We start from the raw sequence: 15944 nt of genomic DNA on the forward strand, positions 1-15944 counted from the left end.
GACCACTTGACGGCAATCGAGGCATGACACACCTGACTATCAGGAGTGATAGATGTTGAATGGTGATATAACAAGGACGCATGAAATGGCAGAATTCAGTGAACAGCTTCATAGAAATTTTGGGTGGAGCCACAACAGCGCCAGAGCCAATCACTATCTGGTTCGTGCAGCTTCCCTCAACCGCAGGCGGGCGGGGCGGCCTTGGAAAGTACCTCCGGACATACCTGCCTATGTTCAAGACGTGCCTTGCCCATCCCTCCTTCGCTGCTCAGCCTCAGCTTTCCGCGACTACACCTCTGCTTCCTCATCCCTCGACTCGAGTATTCATTACTCCATCGTCAACCTTGCGCACGTTTCTCCCACCATGTCCGACAAAGAATTCTCCTCCAACGAGGATCTCTCCCTCCCCAAGGCGACCGTCCAGAAGATCATCACCGAAGTCCTCTCACAGCTCTCCAGCGTCGGCGGCAAAGAAGACAAAGACGCGCACCAGACCATGACCAAGCCCGCGCGCGACATGCTCATCAACTGCGCGCTCGAGTTCCTCCGCATGCTGTCCTCGGAAGCCAATGACATCTCCGAGCGCGAGTCCAAGAAGACCATCTCCCTGGAACACATCGAGACTGCACTCACGGAGCTGGGTTTCGGGGAGTACATTCCCGGGTGCAGGGAGGTGGTGGAGGAGTGGAAGGAGACGCAGAAGAAGCGCATCGATCGCGGCGAGAGGATGAAAGGCTTCGGCGGTGCGAAGGACTTGGGTGAGGACGAGCTGCTAAGGATGCAGCAGGAGTTGCTGGGGCAGGCAGGGCATAGTGCGTCGTAGCGCGACACCGGAAAAGAAGTTGAAGGTAAAGACGGTGCTGAAGCTGAGGCTGAGGCTGAGGCTGAAGCTGGTCCTACGGATAACCCTGGCGATGGCGCTTTCCGCTTGAGGGTAAGGAAAGCCGGCTACCGGTGAAAAGGACGTGCGTTCTATCGTCGATACGTGCACAACGAGCAGCTGGCCTACAGACAAATGCGCCCATCGCTTTGTCTACTGCTATGAGATATTCAGATCTACACACCAGCTCATCGCGGACTCGCACGGCGAGGGATGCCTTCTACGGACAGCAACACAGCAGGCCTGCACAAAAGCCTCTAGCTGCAATCCGGCTGCAGCTATTGATATGCTGCTGCACTACGTGGAGAGCGAAGAAACAACACCGCAGACTCACTACCAAACTCGACACCATATAGGCATCGCAGAAGCTGCATCTGTGTAGAGCGGCGAGCTTGACTCCTTGAAGCATTTACAAACGAGGCTCCCGCCAGAGACGCAGGCCGGGCTCAAGAAGGAAGAGCGACCCTACGAGCTACGAGAGCGCGGGCGACAGACAGGCATGAATGACGATATGAGGCATAGCGTACGAACTACAGAGCATTATTTCACCCCCTAGGCTGCGATGCCTCATCCTCATGACCGCATAAATTATATACCTCCCCGTCTTCAGTGCTTCGGCCTCAGAGCCTCGCCTTCCCCTTCCGCCCCCGCTTCTCACCACTCGCGGCCCTCTCTAGCATCTGCCTCCCAAAGACACCCATCTCCCGCCTCACCGGCGCGTCCGCACCCCCGCCATCATCGGCAACAATGACCTCCCACTCCGCCACCGTCGCCCCATCGCCCGTCATATTCTCCGCCGTGACATTCGTGTCAAAGCGATGTCCCCAGATCGTCAGCGTCGCGTACCGCGGTGCCACCACCGGTCCCTCATCGCCACCGCCGCCTTGCGCCGTTCCCGTCAGATTCACGTACGTCGTATTGCTCTGCACCGCCACGATGCGCGCAATTTCCTGCTCGTCCCACGGGTCGCTGATGTCCGCTTCGCCCGCCGCCACGACCTGGCCGTCCTCGTCGCTGCTGTTGGCGAAGCTCACCGAGTAATTCCATGCCGGGCGCTGGCCCCAGTCGAAGCGAATGCCCGTGACTTCCTTGCCCTGGTCGACCTCGGGGATCTCGACGGTGATGGTCGCGTTCTCGCTCGATTCCGTGGGTTGCCATTTGGTAGACGCCGCTCCATCAACTGCTGCGATCGGGAATTGCCCAGGGACAAAATCCGCCTCCGATTCCGCGAACTGGCACTGTAGGGCGTTGCCTGGCGTGGTCTTGAGGAGCGAGTACTGCCGGTTTGGCACCACCAGTGTGCCGTTGGGCGGTAGATCGTAGGATGTGGTGTCTTCGGCGCCAGGCGCGCCAACTATCACGGGAATGGAGGCTGTCGCGTATGTGCTGTTGGGCGATGTCCCTGGTGCGCCTTCCAGTGCAGGATCACGGGTGAGGGTGGTGTGGGTCTGGTTGGAGAAGGCAGAGATGGGCCAGCCGTGCCAGTAGAAGGTGCGGTAGCGGACCTGCGGGACTTGTGGAGGCAAAGCTGGGTTGATGTGCAGGCTCCAGCTGGTGGGTAAGAGGCGCAGGCCGAGGTAGCCGAAGAGGACGACTTGGTTAGCGCCCCCGTGCCCTGTAAGGAATGGGAACGCAGGGTGATAGCCTGTGACGGAGAACTCGTCTACAAGCTGCTCTGAGAACTGGAACCAGGGTGCACGCACGTAGGGGTGGTGGGAGTAGACTGCGTAAGTGTAAGCAGAACAGCCCGAAGGGCTGACTTCATTGGCAACAATGGAGAATATGGCATAGGTCATGCCGGGCCCCTGCGAAATGTCAGAAGATGGCATGAGGGAGATGGAGTGACTTACATCCTGAGATTGCTTGGCCGCATAGTAGTCCAGGTCAGAAAGGGAGTCGTTGGCTGTATAGTTCTCCCCGGTGTACGACAGCGGATAGGTGACTAGTACAACGTCCGCTTGCTTCACCTCGATAGAGCCATTCATACCAGTGTACTCAAGCAAGATATTTGCGCTCTCATCTCGACCGATAACAACATTCTCGGCTTGTTCAGCCCAAGTGTCATTGGGCGTCTGGTTGAACAACGTTCGGAAGAAGTTGTTGTTTGTCAGAGTGTTGGCGATCAGTGGCATAGTGAAAGCACCGTTGTCGACATGATTCGCAAACTCGTCAGGATCGGTCATGTTGCGCAGCGCCCACTGGGAGCCGTTCTTTTCGAGGATTTCGGAAAGTAACACCGAGATGGAATCGTGGATAGGGAAATGGTTTTGTTCAAAGAAATCTGTATCACCGGAGACGAGCCATTCGTTGGAAAGAGCTTGCGCGATATCTCCATTGATATGGTATTCATAGTCCCAACAAGGGCCCGTTGCAGTGCAGTTGCCCCGTCTCGCGGAGGTCCAGGGAAAGATGGCTGCATCAGAGGAGAACTCGGTCTCATTCTTCGAGGACTGGTACGCGGTATCGATGTTCTCAAGAGCTTGTTGATAATGCTCGAGTCTGTAGTTTGAGAAACCCCGGGCAGCGTAGGGGAAGGTTGCGACAATGCCGGGCTGCATCCAAGTTTCTGCGTCCCAGAATATCTGCCCAGCATAAGCATCGGAACCCAGTCCGCCTACCGAGACCGAATGGCTGTTGATGGAAGCATTCGAAACAGCTGACATGGCGTTCTCGGACAGAGTATTTTGCAGAATGTAATAAGGATTAGCAACAGCCAGGATGGCAGATTCAACAGCATAGGGATCGTCGGGCAGAGAACCATTTAAAGGATCAGCGAAGTCGTCCACCGAGTGCTCAGGAAGCACAATAGCCCATTCTGAAGCGTGGCTTGCCAGTGACGGTAAGTAGCCAGTGCTATTGGCCGATTGGGCCGCATCCCGAGCGATGCTCTTGGGATCTTCAAAACCATCCGAGGACGCGATCCCAACAAACTTCGTAAATGTGACGGTTTGACTCGCAGACAGCGCAATGTCTAGCCCGGTAGCGATTGAAGATTCGTTGCCTCCCACATAGGGACGGTCAAGGTCCCCTTCTGACGTGTTAGACGGATCGGCTCCGTCAACGGCCATGGTAGCATATATGAATGCAGTGACGTTCTCAAGTCCATCGGGGTGAACAGAGCTGAATATCATCCCGCCATCGGTACCCTTTTCGCCGGGCTGAGTCCGAACAGCACAATCGCCGTTAAGAACGTTCGCTACGGTTGCATTCGCGTCGCTCGAGGCAGTGATGTTCATCTGGATGAACGCCTGATTAACGTGGAGCTTGTGAGCGAACATTTGGTAACTGATATTGAAAGAATCATGGTCAGGAGGGCTCCATACGAAGGACCAGCTGACCACGCCGTTCTTCATATCCAAAGTCGAGGTGAAGTCATCAATCTCGGAGCTGTTCGTTGAGGCATCTAGGAACGCCGACTGGCCAAGGTCAACGATGATACCGGCCCAGTGCGGAATGCCAGAGATAGCGCTCTCCCAACCATATTGCTCCTGTTGAACTCATATCAGCACGAACACAGCCTGCGGTGGAAATTTCTCTACTTACGAGCCAGTCAAAATTGGTTCCGTTCGTAGTCGGCTGGCTATCCCAAAACCCAGCAATGGTGGCAAAAGTCTGCCGGCGGTCGAACAACGGCCAACCTCCAATCACGTCCCCATCGACAGAGGTATCGAGCTCAAAGAAAGGTCCCAGCGAAGCTACATTGATGCCATGATAGCCATTGGCCACTGAGAGTCGTGCCTGATAATGTCCTTGGTCAAGTGTCTCGGTTGTCAGCTGCCAGTTGGCATTGTCCCATGACACGCCGTCAAATCGGGTCTCATAGACATCGGCATCGGCCGTGGCGCGTCGTGTCAACTTGTTGGGTAGTGAAAAGGAGCCAGAGCTATCCAGCGCCGTCACAGAAGTGATCAGCATCAGAAGCAGTAAAGCGCCGCATGGTGACTGCATCATGCACGTGGTTCGTGGGCACGAAGGTTGTACAGCATATGGTCAACGGATGAAACAGATGCTGAACCAGAGGAGCATTGGTTCAAACGTTGTAAGTTACCGCAGCTTTAAATAGTGAAAAAATTGTCAGCCCCAGTACGGTGACATGCTGGTTAGAGGTACCTGATGCTGCGATGTAGCAGTCAATCCATGGTGGTCAGGAAGATGATGTCATTTCCCCAGGCCAGACACATTAAGCCTTCCGGGCGGGTATGACTCGCCTAAAGATGTAGAAATAGGTAAAGCTTGGGCGAGCTTTTCTTGAACTCCGCAACTCCGCTTCCACGGTTTGTTGAACGATGCTGAGTGGGCTGTCTGCTGGAGGAGCTGAATGTGTACCGTTTCGTATCTGTGTCCCACTGTTCAAGCACCCCCGAATGGTCTTTCAGGTCATATCTTCATGGTCATCGCTTTCGTTGTTGTCGCCATTAGCTCTTGCTCCACGTCCCGTAGAGCGTCTCGATCGTCCTCCAATAGGCTGACGATCTGGACTGATCACGACTCTTTCACCGACATAGCTCTTTCCGTCCCATTCCGTCTTGCAAAGCGGACAGGTTCGTGACCGCTGCGATCGGAAGAAGTTCTGTGTACAGATGTCATGGAGCCTACAAGGACACTCGCTTTGCGGGCATCGTTGACCCTGCAATAGATTAATTTTCATTCGAAGCCCTAAAGATTCCAGACTTACCACCGTGATGATCTCCTTGCAAGCGTGGCAGAATTTAATCTTCTGCAACCTGATACCATCTTGGCCATCCTCATCCTCGTTGTAGGTCTCCACGAGCCACCCCTTGAGTTCCATTAATGCTCTTGCACTCAGTGTGTAGAAGCCCGACTCGCTCTTTTCCAGCCATCCCTCAGCCTCGAGCTTTCTGACCAATTCTTCCGCTTCGTGTCCTGTGAGTCGAGGTTGGTTGGGTTGCGTCGCATCGCCCTGGGTCTCGCGTCTTCCGGTGTTCTTAGCCAATTGCACGACCTGGATGCCGCTAAGGCACATGAGTTCATTCTTTCCCCGATTGGCAGCACCGTCGAACATAGCATCGAGCATCTTCTTGACAAACGCGATCTCATCAGCAGAATATGTTGTAGCCAGTTGCATGATGGGATCACTCGTGGTATTGACAAGGGCATAGATTCGTTCGCGAGTCAGTTGATGCAGAGTGCTTCGAATTTCCATGTCTAGTGGAGACAGTGCCATATTAGTTTTACTGATGTAGGCGTCAAGGTCATCTTGGGTTATGTCGTTTGACGACACGTTCTGCCCCTCGCGGATTGAGGCAAGTACGGCAAGGAGGGGCTTCGCAGTCTCCCAGGTCAGGGTATTTCGGGCGAGGAGCGCTTGTAGAAATGCTCGATTGGCATCATTGTAACCTGGCACCAGCAGGTCAGCCATAATTCAGTACTGAGCGGTCCCAGTGCGTGCTGAGCATGCCGATGATTTCGGTCGCTAGATTCAATGATCTTGACGCGTTCCAAAGATCGCGACGCGGCCGACTGCCAAGCACTGGAAAATCCGGCCCCGGTGCACCCCTGATGGGGTTCCAGGCGAGGCCGCTTTACGCTCATCTTGGCATATAGATGCCCGTTTTGGGAATACTGCCTTGTGGACTTCACCTCGCCCTTCCTCATAACAGTCGCATTGTTCTTGACTTGGCGGACTAGGGCTACGTCGTAGGACGGCTCTCATCGAGCGACCATATGAGCGGCGCGAGAGAGGATATATCTTGGCAAGGCGCAGTGAATGATGCGTTGACATCTCAGGATGAACGAGGCGATTTCGTTGGCTGGCCAGTACCATGAAGCAGTTATTGCCTCAGACGAGGCTGACATGCTCCTTCATTCTTAGCAATTTACTTACAGCTGCACCAGCGCCATCACACAGCCGTCACCCGTCCAATTCTCCTCTCGCTTCCAAGTCCCTGTCAACCTCCGCGAGCGCCTCCCTGTGCAACCCCTTTTCAGCCTCCTCCCACGCGCGCACGAACCCCTCTCGGTCCCAACCCCCGCCTTCCTCCGTCTTCAGAGGCCACCCGAACTGCCCCATCAACTCCACCGCAGTGGACTGCTTCCTCTCGCACAAACTCCGCCGAAAGCTCCCTGGCGGCCCTACCTCATCCAGATCCATGTCCCGATCCCCATCGTACTCCGGGTCCAGGAACGGCAGCCGCCGCAGGGAATGCCACCGCGCGTACTGCGCATCGAACCATTCCGCCGCCGGCGTAGGCGGGAGAAAGGCATACAAATGCAGTGGCTCCATGTCGAGCTCCTCTTGCTTCAAGGCATCGTTGTTCGTCGGAACGGGGCCGCGCTGTTGTTGGCGCGCAACGCGGTATTCGGCACTGTCCCGCCACGCAATTCCCTCGGCGATGGAGATGTGGTAGTGCCAGATGGCACCGATCTCGGTGTCTAGGAGCACCAGGGAACCGTCAGCGCGCGGCATGGCCAGGGTGAGAATGTGTGGTGGTAGGGAATCGCCAGAGTCAGAGTACGTAGGGTCGCGGGATTTCTCAAGGTCCTCCGGATCGGTCAGGTCGAGGAAGCGGTTGCGTGGAAAGAGTGCGGCCCGCCGGTCGTACACCACGCGGTCATTGGGAAAGGGCAGGTGTGTGTGGGCGCCAAGAGCCGAGGGGCTGAGCCGGAGGGACCCCGTTAGAGACGGCGAGAGTGGTGCTTGTGGGGGCACGTGGATGCTGAAGAGGGGCCAGTGGCCGGTCGTGGCGAGGAGGTTGTAGAAGCGTAGCATGGACGCGGCGAGAGGGTCCAAGGAGAATTGGGAGACGCATTCGGCAGGGTGAGAGGCGACGAGGGCAGTATCTTCAGGGGTGGCATCATGCGTCGCCATATTGAGGTTCACGGAGAAGCAGTGGCGTAGTTGGTGCTGAAGGTCGTGGGCCGGAGATAGCACGACGTCACGAGAAAAGAAAGAGATAGAAGGACAAAGGAGAAGATAGAATTGGCGGCGACAGCGAGAGGATATCTAGCAGGCATCGAATGAGGCTATATCGAACATGTACCAGAGCTTGTCGACCGACTAGGGTCGCCTACCAGTATTCAGGGACTGGGACTACATCCCTGCTGAGCCAAGCCCTCCTCCTCAAGCTGCTGCTACACAGTACGCATAGTCCGGCCAGATATTGGTACATCCACAGTCAATATGAGGATTCCACGCCCGCAGCTGAGCAAACGTAACGCCGTAGCGACTCGCGATGGCCTCGCAACTGTCTCCGCTCTGCACTACATGCCATTTGATACATGCGCTCGAAGCCCCGTCGTTGGTCGGATCAGCGGTGCCACCGTCGAGACTGGACTGACAGACGTCGTTGTGCTAGTGGGGAACTCGTCACCACTGCCGCCGTTGATGCAATAGTACGTGTCCGCCATAGGGTCGAGCAGGTGTCATCGTATGAGGCAAAGATGATACGTTGAAGCAAAGCCGAATCGCATCCAAGGTCCGCCTTCAAAGCAACCAGACATGCCTCTGTCAAGCCCGAAGCATCCACCAAGGCCTCTTCAGCGCCACCAAACAGCGACAGGCAGATACCAATAACGGCAGTAGTAAGTCGAGCTTCAGTATCGTGTTCGCTTGGGCTGTGAGTCTTCTGCAGAACAGGAGCGACCGGCGGCGGAGGCGGTAGGCGAGGCATATTCACGCTCACCGCCATATTGGTGATTCGTAGTCGGCAGATGGAACTATCTAGACATGGGTCAGAAGCGTGAATGTCGATGCCATGGACAGCAATTGATCAAGATCTCTTCTCCACGTGACGATGCCACCGTAATATCCCCGACCCGCGAAGTCAAGACCCAGGAGCCCTGCTTCGTGTACCCATGGCCCTGCTCTTAGGTCACTGGATCATCGGAAGGCCACGAGTCAGAGCGGTGTTGTCCTCACGCCATCGCATACAGAGACGACAGCCTTACTCCCCTGGAAATTTCGTCATTTGTCGAACGCCAGTATGATATACCCAGGCACGTCACGGCAGACCATGCAATTCCAAGTCAAAAAGCCGCGTATTCCAGCGAGATTGTGAGGGCCAACTTTCTTTGTATAGAACTTGATCTATCATTTGGGACGAACTTCAATCCCCGCAACCGCTTCACGTGCCGCGGCCTCTCCATGCAAGACCAGCGTATCAAACAAAGGTAGGTCTGGTCGGTGCTCCTGCTTGACCAGCAACGGAATCTCCGTACATCCCAATATCACACCCTCTGCGCCACGGTGTTGTAGATCGTCGATCACCTTGAGATAATACTGGCGGGACTCCTCCAGGAAGACCGGCTTCGACAGTTCATCAAAGATGACCCTGTCGATCTCCTGCTGCTCCTCGGGCGTGGGCGTCAGGATCTCCAGCCCGTGCTTGTGGGTGAAGATGTCGCGGAGATATGGGCCTGACATCGTGGCCTTGGTGCCCAGAAGAGCTACGCGCTTCAGACTTTTGGCCTTGATGGCCTGGGCTGTGGCATCTGCGATGTGTAGGAGGGGGATGTTGGCGCCCGACATGAAGGATTCGGCGCATCGGTGCCAGGTGTTTGACACGCAGATGATGAAATCTGCGCCCGCTCGCTCCAAGCTCGAGACGATGCTGCGGAGATGGAGGCCCCCCTGTTCCCACTCGTCGTGCCGGACAAAATATTCACTTGCGGCCAGGTCCATCGAGTTGATGATGATCTTCCCGGTGTGGTAGCCGCCCAGATGCTCGTTGATGTATTTGGTGATCACGTTGTAGTACTCCGCTGTTGCAACGTGTGTGCTGCCGCCTATGACGCCAATGGTCTTCATCTGCGCACTTGTCTGTAGTGCTGACGCCATTGTATTCATACGTCTGGATTTGTTGGATATCAGCATTGGTGGTGGCAGCCGCGGTGAGAGTCCCCAAGTCTCCCAAGATGCTGTAATTCAGTAAGTATGGATTGAGTCAGAAATAAGCTCTCTTAGGTTGGCTATTACCTTCTAGCGGCTTCGTTGACCACCAGGTATCTGAAGCTGGTCATCTACCGCGAACGACAGCCTCAATTGTGATACTACAGTGCGAGGGGGTGCATGGTATTGTAACAAGGCGCGCAGTCGCGGTCTTGTGCGTTTAGTAGTACGCTGACCTCTTCTGTGCCATTTATTTACTTCAGGAATGGTCAATCCTGAACACCAAAGGATCATCCGATCTTCAACGATATTCGAAGATGCGATTGTCATGTATGCCTCGTGCAACGCCGCTCAGTGTCCATTGACAACAACTCCAGTAGCATCGATCTTGCCCTCGGTCCATGATGCGAGCACTTCCTCGGTCGTTCCGACAATAAGGTCCCAAGCTTCCCGAATATACTTCTCCTCAGCATTCGGGTTGGCACTGACCACACGCAAGAACGTCTTCCCTCCCGCATTTGACCCAGTCAAAAATACCTCTCCCGACTCATTAATCAAGTCCGTGATGCGCTTGGTCAGCACATTTGCCGTTTGCTCCCACTCCGCCGTGGCACTAGCTGGAGGCTGAAAGGACGAGTCATGTGTCCCGTTCACAACCGTGCCATTCGCCTGCCGCATCTCTGCCAGCACTCCAGGACTCACACGGAAGCAAGTCAGGGCAAATGCTGGCTCGGCAACGATCTCGAAAAGATCCTTTCTTTCGCGCACCAAGTCCGCAAGAACCTCGCCCAGTTTCACCGTTTTGTAGATATGATTCTGCAAGCCTTCAATGCCGAAGATTCGCATGACGAACCAGACCTTTAGCGCCCTGAACCTTCTACCTAGTGGAATTTGCCAGTCTCGGTAATCCGTCACCAACCCCGAGTCGGAAGCTTTGTTTTCATAGTATGCTGCATCAATTGACAATGCGCGTGTCAAGTCGGTCCGATTCTGTACATACAGCATGCTGGCATCAAAATTGACGAGAAGCCACTTGTGCATGTTCATATTGAAAGAGTCGACAATCGACATATGGTGAGAATATTTTGCAGCATACTCAGGTGCAATGAGTGCTGCACCAGCATATGCTGCATCGACATGGACCCATATATCGGGATGTGCTTGCAGTATTGGAGCTAATGATGCAAAGTCATCAACGCTGCAAGTCGATGTAGTACCAAGCGTAAGGGTAATGTAGTAAGGCTCAAGGCCTTTCGCCGCGCAGTCGTCCAGGGCTTGTTGCAGGTTCGCACCAGTGAGGGAAAGGTTGTCGTTATAGGAGGTAGGAATGGAGCGGAAACGCGTGCCTGCTATGCGCGATCCCTTTGCCGTGGACGAGTGAGTCTGGTCTGACGACAGCGCAATAAGGCGGCCTCGAAGCATAGCGACTCGGTCGTCCCATTGCTCCGTGTCTGGGGTCAACCCTTCGGCTTCGCACCTCCGGTAGAGGTAACGTTCGCGAGCGGCGACCATGCAAGTTACAATGGCTTCAGATGCCGATCCTTGGATGGTTCCGCCGCCACCGTTAGGTGATGTTGAAAGAAACGTCTTCGGTAGGGACAAAGCTTTGGCAAGCCAGTCCGTTACCACAGTCTCGAGCTCAGTGCAAGCAGGGGAACAGAGCCAGTTGAACGCTGGAGCAGTGAAAGCCGCTGAGTACATCTCACCGAGGATAGACGGATAGGTGACGCAGGCTGGGAAGAAGGCCATGAAGCGAGGCGATTGCCAGTGCGTCAGACCAGGAACGATCTTGTTCGCTATGTCTGGTTGGACATCTGACCATGACTGAGGTGTTGATGGTGCTGTAGAAGGTAGTTGAGGAGCCAAGTAGCCAGGCTTAATTTGTGGCAGGACCGGGTATGATGCTATATTGTTGTTGTAGGAGATGACTGTTTGAACAAGTTAGCTCTGGGAAGGGCAATATATTTTTGGCGCATACTCTCTTCAATTGCAGCGTGAGCCGCCTTGCGAAACTGTTCAGCATCCATGCCGGCGTTCAGGATACGGCTCGATAATTGCCGATGCAGGACTAGACGCAGTGTTGACCGATAGCTTGGAGAGACTTTGCTGCTCTTAAAGAATGGAAGTGTTCTCAGCATATAGCAGTCCGCTCTGGTTCTCGAGTATTATCGACGTGAGCTGTTTAGGCGCCGCTCAGCAGCAACATCAGCTCAGCAAGTCCGAAACTGCCACCGGAGCACGAATGGGTCTCCGATTACACGCGCCCTTACAATGACTGGACCTGCCTCTTTGGAGCGCAATCACTCTCACTACAAGTGAGCCGCACATATGGTGATTGGCTCTGAGACGAGAAGCGGGCGAGGCGAGCGGAATTTCCTGCGTTTGCCGATGCCAAGTTCGGAATAAGGTCCGCTGTTACATATAGCTTCTACCACACTCTATTGGGCCACCTAGACGGGGAGCATCCAAGGGCGCGCGCGTGTCTGCCGCTTGTTTACACAGGGTATCATATGTACAGAAAGATGACGGTGCTGATATCAAACTTCCAAATCCTCAAACTTGAAGACGCCCTTGCCAGCTCGGAACCCACCGAGAGTACCCTGCACAGCTTTTTTCAGGACTTCATCGTCGGTCTTCCAGCCCCAGCTGCATTCTTCCACGGGAATGTCCTTGAACTTGCCAGCTCTTGTGAGTCTCAGGATGTCGTCTACTGTTTGCTTCTTGAGATCCGGATGCTTGTCGCTCCATCTGCTGACCCAGAAGCCTGCAAACGCAAGGTCCTTGAAGATCAGCATAGACGCTGGAAGAGTGAGTGGCTGCTTGCTCATGGCACCATATGTTACCATGGTTCCTCCTGGGCTGAGGTATTTGGCCATGGCTGTTGCAGGTTTGCCACCAACACAGTTCAGGGCGACCTTAATCTGTTCGCGGCCCCCGTTGGTCCAATCTTTGATTTGATCTCGGATTTCCTTGCCCTGAAGCTCTTCTTCAGTTATTATCTTGGTCGCTCCAATGTCATACAGCTCGTCTTTGAGCTTTTGCTCTGCGGCTTTGTCCCCACGATCTCGAATAACATTGATGCTCTTGAAGCCCCACTCTTTGCCTAGCTGAATCGCAGCACGCCCGACGCCACTGTTGGCGCCATTCTGAATAAACCATTCGTCTCCCCGGAAATCCCATTTGGCAAAGTCGAGAAGCATTCTGTAGGCCGTACAAGGATTGACCGAGACAGTGCCGACTTGAAGGGGTGTCAGACCACTCTTGTCGTCAATTTTGTGTAGCTGGCTCTCGTCCACCGAGAGGTGTGTCCGCCAGGTCCCCATGCATGTGTATTTCATGATCACCCAGTCGCCTTTCTGCATACCTTTTACGGACGAGCCAACGTTGATAACCTCGCCAACACCCTCGTTGCCACCGACTGCAGCTGCTTCCGTTGTGCCAAGCAAGGTATTCATGTCTGGTTTTGAAGGATATACGCCCTGGATCTGATTGACATCGGCTGGGTTGATGGGGGAGGCGAGCATGCGGACAACTACAGTCGACCCGGCAGGCGGTGAAATAGAATGTCCGTGAAGACTGAGAACATCTTGTGGCTCTCCGTATTTTGAATAGACCAAAGATTTTGCCTGTGTGTATCCAAAACTCGAAACAGCGCGCCTGCAATCAGCCAGAGATGGCACTGACCTGCAAGACCTCTGACGTAGTGATGGCCGTGAGGCTGTTGCAAGGGTTCGAGCGAGCACGGTACGTGCACCTGCTGTGGGCGCTGCCATAATGTTCCAAAAGCACCAACAGAACCCGCAGTAAGTAAGATGCAAAAACGAATACGTACAAATGAGAGCATCGACGAAGCCCGAGCAGTTGTTGAAGAGCTGGGAACCGCCGCCGGTACCAACCCCACCCAAAACTTCTCCAACATCGTTTGCTCGGGCGCATTGGCGTCCATTCACTTCATCTGTCCTCATACGCGCATTCGCGTTCCATCTATGTCGGGTTAATGCCTCGAGTCAACTATCGAGGGTTCAAAGATCCCAAGCAGGCCTATCTTCTGACCAAGGAAATCAATAGACAGTCGGATCACTTGGAATTTGAGCTCCACCCGCACAACGCCTGGACTGCCCGACCTCCGCGTCGTTCAACTGGCCGTTTACTACAATGGGGTGAACGTGCAAAAGCACGTCACATGCGCTCTCGACCCGCAAGTCAGTTGGCTAATCAATGTTGATGAACATAACTCATACGAGCGCAGAATCTCCTCCCAAACCCCTCTACGGCACGTTCGTTGGCGTCAAAGATAACATTGTTACCACTTCTCTGCCCACATCATGCGCTTCCAACATCCTTCGAGGATATGTCGCACCCGAGAAGGCCACCGTGGTCGAGTTGATGGAAACTGCGGGTCTGGTAGTCGTTGGAAAAACAAACATGGATGAGTTCGGCATGGGATCACATTCTCTCAACTCGGCCTTTGGCTCTATGTCACAACCATGGAATTATCAGTCCGTAGGAGGCAGTTCAGGTGGAAGCGCTCTCGCTGTGGCCTCCGATAGCTGCATGATGGCTATTGGTACCGACACAGGGGGCTCAGTGCGCCTCCCGGCCGCATATCTCAATCTCTGTGGCTTCAAGCCTTCCTATGGCATGATCTCACGACATGGCGTCGTCCCTTACGCGAACTCCCTCGATACCGTCGGCATACTTGCCAAACGGCCCCTCGACGTGTGGCTACTTTTTGAAGTCTTGAGCCAACCCGACCCGAAAGATCCAACATGTCTCACCTCGGCCAGCCGCAAACGCATTCAAGAAGCCCGCGCCGCCCGCCTCGTAAATCTCCGGCAGGATCCTGTCCGCGCTGTCGCACATGCCGAACCCTTTTCCAGCCGTCTCACGATTTCAGAGGTCTTTCATCAAAGAACGCGGTTCGGCGACTACATCGGGAGCAAGCCCAAAAGTGTTCAAGGCATCTACCGCGACTGGTCCAAAAAACGGCGCATTGGCATCCCGACCGACTACAACATCAAAGAGCTCCACCCCGTGGTACGTCGTGCCTGGAAGACCGCCATCGCTATGCTCCGCACCGAAGGCCACGACATCGTCCCCATATCGCTGCTCACAACAGAGCATGCCCTCTCAGCCTACTACGTCCTCGCTCCAGCCGAAGCATCGTCCAACCTCGCCAAGTATGACGGCATCCGCTACGGTCCCGTCCGTTCACCTTCGTCTGCTGAGGAAGACGATGGCACCCTCTACTCAGCGCACCGCGAAGCCCTCTTCGGCGACGAAGTCAAGCGGCGCATCCTCCTCGGCTCCTTCTCTCTCTCTGCGGGTGCCATGGACAACTACTTCCTTCAGGCCCAACGCGTGCGGCGCCTCGTCCAAAACGACTTCAACCAGGTCTTTCGCATGGCACATCCCCTCCTCGACGACGCGGATGGCGTCGAGAACGGCGTCGATTTCATCCTCTGCCCGACGGCGCCAACACTGCCACCCAAAGTCGAAAAGCTCGAGCGGGCGAGCCCGCTGGAGAGCTACATGAACGATGTCTTCACCGTGCCAGCCAGTCTGGCGGGCCTGCCGGCAATGAGCTTTCCGGCGCCTCCGCCCCCGGGCAAGCGCGTCGCCGACGTCAGTCGTGCAGTGGGCCTGCAAGTCATCGGGCAGTTCGGAGATGATCTGGGCCTCATACAATTTGTGAACCGCGCGTTCTGGTCCAGGAGTGAGTGGGGAATGGCCGGAGACATGCGACGAGTGTGGGAGGGCCCACAAATGACGCTTTCTTCATGATTATTGCCTGGGAAAGAGACCGCCGCCCGAGGGAAGGCTACAGGGAAGGCCCGGGCGTATCTGCGTGGGGGCCAAACTTGCTTGCGGTGAAGCACCATTTTAGGATCCACTATCATTGTTCTACGCAAGAAATGCTTTTGTCAGCGAGCGGGTCTGTGGAGTATATACAAGGTTGCATGATGGACACTAGTGAGTACATAGTGACCTCGCGGCTGTCGGATGTCTCCAGGACGCGACTACCTACCTAGGCATGGGGCCAACGCTTCTACAGTAGTAAAACACAGCAATGTACAATGCTTGATGCTTTTGTCAGCAAGCGGCTTGTGGGGGGGGGCTGCACACTTTACAACATATGGACCCTGCAACGTAATATGCTCTTGGCTCTTTAATGTCTGAAGGGCGTTGGTATTGCAACCAGGCTTCTGGTGCCGG

General features: G+C 54.9%; 8 protein-coding genes across 8 annotated transcripts; 2 read left to right on the plus strand and 6 right to left on the minus strand.

Annotated features, from left to right (window-relative positions):
- Nucleotides 1-364: 364 nt before the first annotated feature.
- HMPREF1541_00964 (uncharacterized protein) lies at nt 365-823 on the plus strand (the record flags this gene model as incomplete). The annotated part of the gene is made up of 1 exon (XM_008713265.1): nt 365-823. The coding sequence occupies one exon, from the start codon at nt 365-367 to the stop codon at nt 821-823; it is 459 nt and encodes a 152-aa protein (XP_008711487.1).
- A 677-nt stretch (nt 824-1500) lies between these two features.
- On the minus strand, nt 1501-4828 carry HMPREF1541_00965 (uncharacterized protein; the record flags this gene model as incomplete). The annotated part of the gene is made up of 3 exons (XM_008713266.1): nt 1501-2685; nt 2731-4368; nt 4424-4828. 3 exons carry the CDS (start codon nt 4826-4828, stop codon nt 1501-1503), a joined length of 3228 nt encoding a protein of 1075 aa, XP_008711488.1.
- A 424-nt stretch (nt 4829-5252) lies between these two features.
- On the minus strand, nt 5253-6260 carry HMPREF1541_00966 (uncharacterized protein; the record flags this gene model as incomplete). Its single annotated transcript, XM_008713267.1, has 2 exons — nt 5253-5507; nt 5556-6260. The coding sequence occupies 2 exons, from the start codon at nt 6258-6260 to the stop codon at nt 5253-5255; spliced, it is 960 nt and encodes a 319-aa protein (XP_008711489.1).
- A 492-nt stretch (nt 6261-6752) lies between these two features.
- Nucleotides 6753-7709, minus strand: HMPREF1541_00967 (uncharacterized protein; the record flags this gene model as incomplete). The annotated part of the gene is made up of 1 exon (XM_008713268.1): nt 6753-7709. The coding sequence occupies one exon, from the start codon at nt 7707-7709 to the stop codon at nt 6753-6755; it is 957 nt and encodes a 318-aa protein (XP_008711490.1).
- Nucleotides 7710-8930: 1221 nt separating this feature from the next.
- Nucleotides 8931-9677, minus strand: HMPREF1541_00968 (uncharacterized protein; the record flags this gene model as incomplete). Its single annotated transcript, XM_008713269.1, has 1 exon — nt 8931-9677. The coding sequence occupies one exon, from the start codon at nt 9675-9677 to the stop codon at nt 8931-8933; it is 747 nt and encodes a 248-aa protein (XP_008711491.1).
- Nucleotides 9678-10079: 402 nt separating this feature from the next.
- HMPREF1541_00969 (uncharacterized protein) lies at nt 10080-11755 on the minus strand (the record flags this gene model as incomplete). Its single annotated transcript, XM_008713270.1, has 2 exons — nt 10080-11656; nt 11707-11755. 2 exons carry the CDS (start codon nt 11753-11755, stop codon nt 10080-10082), a joined length of 1626 nt encoding a protein of 541 aa, XP_008711492.1.
- Nucleotides 11756-12265: 510 nt separating this feature from the next.
- On the minus strand, nt 12266-13252 carry HMPREF1541_00970 (uncharacterized protein; the record flags this gene model as incomplete). The annotated part of the gene is made up of 1 exon (XM_008713271.1): nt 12266-13252. The coding sequence occupies one exon, from the start codon at nt 13250-13252 to the stop codon at nt 12266-12268; it is 987 nt and encodes a 328-aa protein (XP_008711493.1).
- A 694-nt stretch (nt 13253-13946) lies between these two features.
- HMPREF1541_00971 (uncharacterized protein) lies at nt 13947-15512 on the plus strand (the record flags this gene model as incomplete). Its single annotated transcript, XM_008713272.1, has 1 exon — nt 13947-15512. The coding sequence occupies one exon, from the start codon at nt 13947-13949 to the stop codon at nt 15510-15512; it is 1566 nt and encodes a 521-aa protein (XP_008711494.1).
- Between the last annotated feature and the right edge of the window lie 432 nt (nt 15513-15944).

Source organism: Cyphellophora europaea (assembly GCF_000365145.1).
Source record: "Cyphellophora europaea CBS 101466 unplaced genomic scaffold supercont1.1, whole genome shotgun sequence".
Taxonomy (NCBI): domain Eukaryota; kingdom Fungi; phylum Ascomycota; class Eurotiomycetes; order Chaetothyriales; family Cyphellophoraceae; genus Cyphellophora; species Cyphellophora europaea.